Raw genomic sequence first — 11,993 nt, forward strand, 5'->3', positions numbered from 1 at the left:
CATATCATCACTTTATATGACATAGAAACTAATTGCTAATAAAATGCCTTAGGTATTAGACCCCTAGTGATGACTTGTTAATAGTGGCATCCTGGGAAGTTTCTTCTCTTTACAGTACTTCCTGGAACAGTTCCCAGCACTATAGCTGAACCTGTTTCCCAGGTGTAATCTGTTTGTGTAACGCCCACACACAGCACCATGATATAAGGATACATAGATTTGGATGTGCACATACTGTAGACATCCCCTCAACCAACATAGAATTAGCCATCAGAAGAAGCAGTTCACATTATAAAACAAACCTTAATTCAAGATGCTTTCTACAGCTGCTAAAGTAAGTACTCTTTCAATGTAAATGTAGATATTTTACGCATTTTTGGAAAAATATTATACAATATAAGATACATTATTCCATATTTCAATTTGATCAAATATACTAAAAACCTTTTGTAAATAGACCTACACTACTAACCAACTTGAAGATAATTGTAATGTCACTATTATTTTGTATGTTAATATTATTGTATTTATATTCTATGGTTTATTATTGTATCTATAGTATGTGTCATATAAAAATATTACATTTGCTTATATAAAATATTTACATGTATACCAAACTTCCCAATATGACCCAATGCCATATACAGTATTCTGTTACCAATTACAGTAGGCTGTGGGCCATCACTGGTGTAACAACTGCAGCTTAGCATTGGTTAGTTAAGTTTGAACAATGCATAAACTTGCATAAAGGTGATTGTGGGTGCGTAAGCTGTAGCAAGTGCTGTACACAAGGCTAGGAACAGTTATGTCACTGGAACCACTGAACATAGGAAGGCATTGAAAGTAGAAAAGCATTTGTCATAGGGATTCCTTGTATATAACATAAATAAAATAAGAGAAAATGCTATTTTAAGGGGGTAATTACTGAAGCTTGGTGAGAGAAAAAATATGCCTTCTGCCTTACATGTTATGAGACGTGTTTAAAAAATGACAGTTAAGGTCTAATTGGTTAGTACTTTATATGTAACAATTTTATCTCTTTACAATCTCTGATAAATACTCTCCATAAAAAAAACAGTAAAAATATATAAGATAATTACACACAATCTATTATAGTTTATAATGTTGCCAAGGAGATGTGTAATACCTAATGTAAAGATACTGTACAAAGCTTCAAATATCTATATAAATAACATGGAAAAAAACGTCAACTTAGTTATAATAGCTATATTATTACCTATTACCTATATCTATATTATTATTCATATGATTCATTATGCTACTAACTACAGCATTTTGCCTAATGAGTACTAATTGTACAATTAGAACTAATTGCGTAAATGTTCATTGTTGGATGTAACAAGCAGCACAACATAATAAAGTGTCATAGGACATGGTTACAGTGACCAGGATAAGAGTGCATTGATAAAATAGAGCTCTCTGTGGATTTCACAGCACATAGAGTACATTAAAGTATATTATATTCACATAGTATTTAAACTACAGATGTTACCATCACATGGCATTAAAATGTATGCTACAATATATAACGAATATATATTCAATATTTTTTTTATCATTCTTAGAACACAAAGAGCCTTCATCAACTATCAAGGCAAATTCACAAGTTGACAGAGAAAGGTAAATATCTTCACTATCCACTTCATTATCATTATTATTTTGAAATTAAATTGGTGAATGCAATCATGTTATCAATACAATATTTGTAACATAGTTATGGTGCCAATGAGACATTAACCTGTGAGCTGTTACCCTAGTGCAGTGGTTCCCAAAGTTTTTGGAATCACGGCACCCTAGAGCATCAAAATATTTTCAAGGCACCCCTAGGCCAAATATTTCTTATCAAGAAATTCAGAAAAAAAATATTAAATTAAGTGCATTGTGTTTATATGTCACAGTTATCTGGTGAGGGACAGGATTTGCTTCTGTTTGTCCATATATATTATGATTGGCAGCCACAAGGACTGGTTTTGCCTGGTACATTGGCCATAAATCATATGAATTGATCTTGGTCCACCAACCCAAGGCACCCCTGCAAGTGTCCTGAGGCACCCCAGGGTGCCTAGGCACACAGTTTGGGAACCACTGCCCTAGTGTATAATAAGTAAAAAGTTCTAGTATTTAATAAAACAGGGTAAATACTATTTTGAAAGTTTCATAAGATTAAAAAATGGTCCCATTTTAATTGAAAAAAGAAATGTAAATCAGGAAAGTTAGAAGAAATGTTAATGTGCTGTGTCTCTTATCAGTGGCTGTGGGAAACCAGTTAGATGAATCCGTCACCAACACTTTTGCCTCATTCATCCATGAGATCCGTCCGGATCACCTGTCTGCTATTGTGCGGCACAGAAGCAAGCGCATGATCCTGGACAGCATTGGGGTCGGACTGGTCGGCAGCACAACTCATGTCTTCAATATCGTGGTGAAATACTGCCAGGTAATACATGGGGATGATCTGTGATAGTGTATGTCATCATTTGAGTTATGAGGATATGGTTACAGAACTATGGACTGAAAGATAAAAACTCTAATCTGAATACTGTATGAAAGTATAATGTAATAAGTAATGGATCAAATAGATATGTAAATTTAATATTGTACACAATTATTAACCCTTATATGAGAGGGTAGGGAGAAAATTAGAAAGATTAATCAAATTGAGAAATAAATTCTATAACTGGTGATCACCTACGTGTCACTAACGGGGTTATTTTGGTTCAGTCTTTCTGACAAATTCCTTCTTAGATGGACAAAACCATGTGCACTGCAGGGGGGCAGATGTAAAATGTGCAGAGAGAATTAGATTTGACTGAGATATTTTGTTTCTGTGCAGGGTAAATACTGACTGCTTTATTTTTACTCTGCAATATAGATCTCACTTTGAAATAAAACCCCACCCAAATATAATTCTCTCTGCACAAGTAACATCTGCCCCCCTGCAGTGCACATGGTTTTGTCCATCTAAGAAGCATTTTGTCAGAAAGACTGAACTAGAATAAGGCCCTAAGTCACAGTGAAAATATCCTAAGAATATTCGTACAGTCAGAAGGGAGAGCTCCCTAAGATACAATGTCATCCGTTCATATGGACAATCTGCAAATGCTATTATAAAACAACAACACCGTTACTGGATTCCATTGTGGTGAGAGATAAATACAATATAGTATATTATTTAGTATAATAGAATATATATATGTGAAATATCAGTCAGTGAGCGTATAACTGTTACGTTGGTGCGATCCTTATGCAAGGTCACCATACCCCAAAATGTAGGAGAACGCTGCCTAAAATTATAGTTATACAATAATTCAGAAACACTAAGGTCGGCAAGTTTGTGGACCATAAGACCCGGATCTATTCTTCTTATACAAGCTTTTAACAAATGTTTTAAAGATTAACATCATATTGTTTTCTTGTTTCAGGACCTGTATTTTTCAACATCTGGAAATTCTGCCCTTTGTTCTGTCTATGGGCAAAAAGGTTTAAAGCTCTCCCCAACCCTGGCTGCGTATGCCAATGGAGTAGCTGTAAGTAGCCTTTACTATAAATAAGAGTAATACCGTAATGATTCTAAAGCTGCAAAGTGAATCTAATCGTCTCACATTCACCTTAGGCTCACTCCATGGACTTTGATGACACGTGGCACCCTGCCACACACCCTTCTGGTGCCGTGCTTCCTGCCATCCTGGCACTGTCACAGATACTTGCACAAGGCAGAAAGATCAGTGGTGAGGAACTGCTGACAGCTTTCAATGTGGGGATTGAAATACAAGGAAGACTTATGGGTTTCTCCAGCGAAGCAAAGAGCATTCCCAAAAAGTGAGTAGTTAGTCCCATTTGTTGATGAAATATTCAACAAATGACTTATGTTTGTGTGTCTGTGTTTGTGTGTGTACATGTGTATACATCCGGATGAACGAAGTGGGGGATGCGAACAATCGGCATACAAACACTGACATTACCAGGGTTCTTGCAACTCTACTTAACTGTCCTCCAACCCTCCCTCCCCACATTTTATCCTAAGCCTCCCTCCTGCAGCCTATAGATGGGAACACAGTGGGTGATACATCATTAACGATAAGCACAATAAGGGCTTACCCCCAATGTCGTTAATGACGCATGCTCAATGTCATCAGAAAATGCATGTGCAGAACATGGGGTGGGTGACATCCTTGACCGATAGTGTGTTGGCACTATATCATTCTCCTTTGGCACCACCAATATAGTTAACTATAACGGAGGGCGCGGTGTGTGCCCAGCTTAACACTTCCCGGTAGTTCCTACCCTAACCCCCATACCATGTCACCTGAATCTAAATCCCTGCCCCACATCATACACCTAGTCTCCCCTTCTAAGCGCCTAACTTTATCATCCCGGTGGATGGGTTGCCAGCAGTCATAATATCGGTGCTGGAATCCTGACTGTTGCCATCCCGAACATACGTATGTGGGAGGGTTAGCTTTAGGCCAGGAGGTTGGAGGAATAGGGTACCTAGGGTAACATACCTCATAAATGTCCCGATTTACGCTGGAATGCCCTGTTTTTTTGGGACGGTCCCGTGTGCTCTGCACTGCTCTGCGGTGAATAGAAACTGTGCAAATGCATCTATTCCCTATTGCACACAGCATCTATTCCCGGATACAGAGTGGCTGGGGGCATGGCCAGGGTCTCACAGAGCTGGCCATGCCCCCACATCGACTAAAATGGGGGCATGGCCTCGCACAGGATCCGACTACCTGTCCTTCACATGTTGGGAGGTATGGGGTTAGGCTACCTGAGGGAAGGTTAGGATTAGGCTGCCGGGAGGGAGGGTTTTTTATATAACCAATAATGGGAAAAACAGGCATTGTGCTAAAGAAAATTATATTTTAGCTGGACATGGAACTATACGGCATGATCATCTTATTAACAAATACTGTAAATGATTTTATTTTACCAGTAAATGTTGTTATTATTATACCAGATAATGTGTACATGTTATTGTCATACAAATTAATAACGTATATTTCCTCAATACAGATTTCATCCACCATCCGTGGTTGGCACCATGGGAAGTGCAGCAGCATCAGCAAAACTTCTCTCATTGGACAAAGATCAATGCACTCATGCCCTGGCGATAGCAGCCTCACTCGCTGGTGCTCCTATGGCAAATGCTGCCACCCTGGCCAAGCCCCTGCATATTGGCAATGCCACAAGGTTAGGTCTGGAAGCTGCTATCCTGGCTGCTAAGGGAATGGAGGCCAATACTCTCATACTGGATGATGTGCCCGGCTGCGCTGGGTTTAGTGCATTTTATGGCGATTACCAGCCTAAGCCATTATCTCCACCAGGTAATCAGTATGAATTTCTCCTTGAGAAGCAAGACATTGCATTCAAGTCCTTTCCTGCACATCTAGGAATGCACTGGATCGCTGATGCTGCCGTCTCAGTTAGGAATAGATTTGTCCAACAATATGGCTCATTTGACCCATCCGCTATTCAGTCTATAGTTCTTAGAGTCCCAGTATCCAAATACATTAACAGGCCCTATCCAGACTCAGAGCACCAGGCCCGCCACTCTTTCCAGTTCAATGCCTGCACCGCACTCCTGGATGGGGAAGTGAATGTCCGTTCCTTCCATGAAGACACCATGTTTCGTAAAGAACTCCAGAATCTCCTGAGCAAAGTGGTGGTGGAACATCCTCAAGATAATGAAGCCAACTTTGACAAGATGTATGCAGAGGTGGCTCTGCTGCTAAGAAATGGGGATCTGGTGACCGCGAAATGTGACACTTTTTATGGACATTGGAGAAAACCGCTGAGCAGAGAATCACTGCTGAAGAAATTCTCCTCCAATGCCAGACATGTCCTGCAGGAAGACCAGGTGCAAGGTGTAATACAGATAGTAGACAATCTAGAGAATGTCAGAGACAGCTCCCTACTGCCATTGCTACTTCAGTAACTCATATAAGATTTACTCTTTCTCTGTTTACAGCAATTCTAAAGCCGGACTTTAGGATGGTATTTATTAATTAATGTATTAGTATTTATATTTACTTTTCTTGTTGGATTTATGACACATTAAACTGTTAAAATAGCTACAATGTGTAACACACCTGTCAAAAACTAAAAATAGTTATATAATGAAATTGCATCTTTGTTGCTTTGCTACATCTTTGAAGGCTGGCATCATCACCCCCACATCTCTGATTTATAGCAGACCAATGTGTCTGGTGAGGTTATAGCAACTTAGAGCTAGGCAACGTATTACTAGGTCCACAGATGCCACATCTTCTTGGCATATTAATGAGATTGGGGGTCTACATTTGATGGTAAATGTCTACCAGTATATATATATATATATATATATATATATATATATATATATATATATATGTCTAGTGTCCGTTTGTGTGTCTCTGAAACACTGCCAATGATGCATCTCTTTCTCTCTGAAACATGCACAAACACAGAAGTAATCACAAGGTAGCAGACTAGCTTTCAAAGCATTTGCTTCAAGCGGGCTTACTAGTATTGTCATAGTAGTAAAAGGTACAGCGACATTCCTGTGCATATGTGGCAGACCACTTCATATATAAATAAATATTGAGCATTAAGTCATACTACTAGGTCCTACTGTTTCATATATAAGCGTGGGGCACTAACCTATGCTTTTGAAGTATTTGACTTGTATGATGTCTGCATAACCTGATCAAAGGGTATTGATCAAAATATTTCAAAATACGCAGAAAACTGTTCCAGAAAACAAGGAGCTACAAGCGTATCATTATTTCATATTTTAATTGATATATCTTTTATGGACATCACATACTGTACATAGGGCGCTGAAAGACACTTTTGTGGGTATTTGAAAAATTGTGAGTTCCTGCTGGTAGGGAACTAAGGGGGTTATTCTAGTTCACTCTTTCTGACAAAATCCTTCTTAGATGGACAAAACCATGTGCAGTGCAGGTGGGGCAGATGTTACTTGTGCAGAGAGAATTAGATTTGGGTGGGGTTTTACTGCAAAGTGAGATCTATATTGCAGTGTAAAAATAAAGCAGTCAGTATTTACCCTGCACAGAAACAAAATCACTCACCCAAATCTAATTCTCTCTGCACATTTTACATCTGCCCCTTGCAGTGCAAATGGTTTTGTCCATCTAAGAAGGCTTTTGTCAGAAAGAGTGAACTTGAATAAGGCCCTAAGTGTTTAATAGCCACCACTCTTTTATAGAAGCGCAATATTGGAGATTTTGTGTATATATATATATATATATATATATATATATATATAGTAGAATTGAGGAACCGCACTCCATCCATTTCTTGCGGACAACTTTGTGGTGCTCCGCTTTAACAATGTCCCAAATATAGCAGTTTTGTTTGAAGCAGGCACTCACCATAGACCATAGGTAGCAGTGTTGACACTGCCTGGTGTTCCTGGTCTTTGATGTGACATGTTCCTGTCTTGACAAAGGTCCCTGCGAGGACCGAAACGTCGACCACATTTATGAAATAAACCTTGTCTCAACTACTACCTATGGTCTATGGTGAGTGCCTGCTTCAAACAAAACTGCTATATATATATATATATATATATATATATATATATATATATATATATGTGTGTGTGTGTGTGTGTGTGTGTGTCGGAACATATTATCTATAAGATAAAAATGTACACTATGGAATTGCTTGTGCAAATATGTATATTTAAAAATATTTTTGTTTATTAGTTCACTAGGAAGCAATGACATCAATATGCAAATGTGCAATTGTGTAAATATGTTATACAGTACAATATAAATTGCTGACTGCATGTACTATAAAATAAATACTTTGCATGTTTCGTACATTAAATTGTGTCTGAAAATAACATTGATCATGTATCCATTTTTTCATTAAATTGACTCACAGAACTTCTGATAGAAATCCATTTTCATTTACTTGGGTACAGTTTATAACGGTTCATATAACTATGCACCCAGGCACTGCCTAACTGTCCCTATCCATACACACCTAGCCATAGCCTACATGTATCCATACACACACCCAACTGCAGCATACCCCTATCCATATACACCCAGCCACAGCCTAACTGTATACATGCACAAACCCAGCCACATCTTAACCATAGCCAAACACCCCACATGTAGTCTAACCATAACTGTACAAACCCAGCATCAGCCTATTACCCTACACACCTAGCCTAAACATACAGTACTGTATACCTACACTCCCAGCCTAACTGTGACCATACACACACAGCTGCTGACTAACTGAAACTGTACACACACATCCTCAGCCAAACCATACACACCCAGCCTAACCCGAACTGTACACAACCAGCCACTGCCTAACCGTACAAACCCATCCTAACCCTAACTGTACACACCCAGCCTCAGCAAAACCGTACAAACCCAGCCTAACCCTAACTGTACACACCCAGGCACTGCCTAACCATACACACCCAGCCTAACCCTAACTGTACACACCCAGCCACTGCCTAACCATACACACCCAGCCTAACCCTAACTATACACACCCAGCCACTGCCTAACCATACACACCCAGCCTAACCCTAACTGTACACACCCAGCCACTGCCTAACCATACACACCCAGCCTAACCCTAACTATACACACCCAGCCTCAGCAAAACTGTACAAACCCAGCCTAACCCTAACTGTACACACCCAGCCTCAGCCTAACCATACACACCCAGCCTAACCCTAACTGTACACACCCAGCCACTGCCTAACCATACACACCCAGTCTAACCCTAACTGTACATACCCAGCCACTGCCTAACTGTAAAAACCCAGCCTTACCCTAACTGTACACACCAAGCCACTGCCTAACTGTACAAACCCAGCCTAACCCTAACTGTACACACCCAGCTACTGCCAAACCCAGCCTAACCCTAACTGTACACACAGAGCCTCAGCAAAATCGTACAAACCCAGTCTAACCCTAACTGTTCACACAAAGCCACTGCCTAACCATACACACCCAGCCTAACCCTAACTGTACACACCCAGCCTCAGCAAAACCATACAAACCCAGACTAACCCTAACTGTACACACCCAGCCACTGCCTAACCATACACACCCAGCCTAACCCTAACTGTACACACTCAGCCACTGCCTAACCATACACACCCAGCCTAACCCTAACTGTACACACCCAGCCACTGCCTAACCATACACACCCAGCTTAACCCTAACTGTACAACCCAGCCACTGCCTCACCGTAAAAACCCAGCCTAACCCTAACTGCACACATCCAGTAATGGGTATTTTGTGAGGAGGAATAAATCATGGGGTCTTTTTTGCATAAAATACCACGTATTCCCAGAGGACAGAAAACAGTAACATGCAGCCGTACCTTTCATGCATATAAATGTATAGTAGCCAGCAGTCAGAGCGGGGCATGCGATTGTGTACAATGGTATGGTCAAAAAAACAAAAAAATAGTATGTGAACAAGCGCTGCAAAACTTACGTCGGGAGCCGATACACCTGGTGCACACGGGTGTCCGGCATTTCTCAGGCAGGGACAGACGCAGGAAACAGCACAGCTCCAAACGGCGAGAACAGCAGCCGAGTCCAGCGCGGTTTGTTATACACAAACCGGCGCAGGTTTAAGGTAACCACTGGAAGTCTCCAGTGGATTTGTCCTCTCTTTTTTTGACCATACTATTGTACACAATCGCATGCCCCGCTCTGACTACTGGCTACTATACATTTATATGCATGAAAGGTACGGCTGCATGTTACTGTTTTCTGTCCCCTGGGAATACGTGATATTTTATGCAAAAAGACCCCATGATTTAATCCTCTTCACAAAATACCCATTATTGGTTGGCATTTGAGGATAGAGGGTCACTCTATACTTATATCCCGGAATAGCCTGTTAGGCAATAATAGCCTTTAAATTTACTATATATATTTTTGCAGCAAATTTTTATTATTGACCAAGTGAGTAAAATATATACTTACCTTTTAGGATATACCCAATAAAAGTTACATTTTAATACTGTCATCAAATTCAATACCTGTGATACCAGGGTGCCCCCACCAAGAGTTTCCTTTTTTTCTCTCTCCTTCCTTGGATACACTTAATATTGTTACCTAATTCTGGGGTGCACCACTGACTGTCCTGAATACAAGTACCAGTGACATACCTTAGTCCAGTATACTTGGGACACATACACCCCATACAAGGGTTTAGTCAGTGTCTCACAGGTACCATATTTTCACCTATTACCTTCAACATACCTGTGCGGTTTCTTTCCCTCCAAAACCCCTTCCCCCCACTTTCCTTTACAATACACCTAACTGTACACACCCAGCCACTGCCTAAATATTTACCGAAGCCCAACCCAGTGGGAGAGGGAAGAAAATGGGATATATGAGGCGGGAGTATATTTACCCCTCTTGGCTGACCACGCCTGCTTAAGAGATTCCACCCCCCCATTAGGGCTGCTTTGAGAAATTTCCCAGGCTGCTTTTAAATACCAATCTGTCCCTAGGTAGGAATATCCAGCTACATCTAACAGCAAACAGACTGTATAAAGTTAAGTCTGCACCACAATTGTATTGGTCAATATGCACCCATCTAAGGGGTTAATTTACTAAATCTTCTAAAAATAAAAATAAGTAATGTTGCCCATAGCAACCACACAGATTCTGTGTACGATTTCTTTACTGTATCCTCGAAAATGATAGGATGAATCTGATTGGTTGCTTTGGGCAGCATCACCTCTTTTAGAAGGCTTAGTAAATTTACCTCTAAAGCTGGGTACACATCTATACAATCCCTATTTCTGGCAACCGTTCGGCCGACCGTACTCCTGTCGGACCGTCCACAAACAACAGCCGACACGCGCGTACACACCTGTACAATTTTACTTGCGACGTCTGATGTACTCCCGTCCAAACAGTCGCAAGAAAAAGATTGTACCACCGTACACACTGTCTCGATTTGGGCTATTGACACGTCACATATGACCAAAATTATCATAATGGGCTGGGTTAGGGCATAATTATAGCTATCACCCTTTTACCTATTAAAAAAAAATCGGCGTGGGGTCCCCCCCACAGCCGTAACCAGCACCAGGCTGAAAGAGCCGGGGCTGGTATTAAAAAATCAGGAAACCCGACAAATAGGGCTTCGCTGATTGTTTAAAACCAGCCCCAGGCTCCAGGTCTGGGGCTGGTTCCCAAAAATACGGGGGACAAAATGACCAGGGGTCCCCCGTATTTTAAGAACCAGCCCCAGGCCAAACCAGCAAGCAGGGTAATGCCACAGCCGGGGGGAGACTTTTTATACAAGTCCCCCCGGCCAAAGCATTCAGCCCTCTGACCGTTCAGCCTGGCCAGGGGTCCTGGGGGAGTGGGGACCCCCCCAATTAACGGGTCCCCCGCTCCAGGCTGAAGCCTGGTGCTGTCCTCGATGCCCCTGGGCGGTGGGCATCGAGCTGATCTTTGTGTAAAAAAATAGATGAAAAAAACTATTGTTTTTTCCTATGGAACTATGAGTCCCAGCAAGCCTTCCCCGCAAGCTGGGACTTGGAGAACCACAAGTCCCAGCCTGCGGGGCATTAAAGGGCCCGCTGGGTCTTGTAGTTCCACAGTAAAAAAAATAGTTAAATAAAATTAATAAATACACACTGACACTTTAGAAAAATAAAAGTTTAATACATACATTACACAAACACACTGATACTTACCTATCTTGATCCCGTAGGTAGGTCCCAGGGTCCGGTGGCTTGGTTCCGGGGCTTGTCCGGGTCCGGGGCTCCAGGGCTGAAGAGTCCGGGGTCCTGGATCCATAGTAATCCAAAGGGGTACCTGGGGAAGGAAAACCTACTCACCTGTCCTCTGGCGTCAACCCCGGGATCTTCACTTCAAGACGCGCTGCTCCCGGCTGCTGGTACCCGCTCTGCTCCTCTGTATACTAGAGATGCAGAGATCCTTCTTCCTCGGC

General features: G+C 41.3%; 1 protein-coding gene across 1 annotated transcript; it reads left to right on the plus strand.

The window, feature by feature from the left end:
- Positions 1 to 313: 313 nt before the first annotated feature.
- On the plus strand, positions 314 to 5,962 carry LOC146036870 (cis-aconitate decarboxylase-like). Its single transcript, XM_083160725.1, has 6 exons — positions 314 to 334; positions 1,587 to 1,641; positions 2,271 to 2,458; positions 3,444 to 3,548; positions 3,635 to 3,840; positions 5,041 to 5,962. Exons 1-6 carry the CDS (start codon positions 314 to 316, stop codon positions 5,960 to 5,962), a joined length of 1,497 nt encoding a protein of 498 aa, XP_083016851.1.
- The last annotated feature ends 6,031 nt before the right edge of the window (positions 5,963 to 11,993 follow it).

Source organism: Crinia signifera, chromosome 9, assembly GCF_055691185.1.
Source record: "Crinia signifera chromosome 9, ASM5569118v1, whole genome shotgun sequence".
In the NCBI taxonomy this organism is placed as follows: domain Eukaryota; kingdom Metazoa; phylum Chordata; class Amphibia; order Anura; family Myobatrachidae; genus Crinia; species Crinia signifera.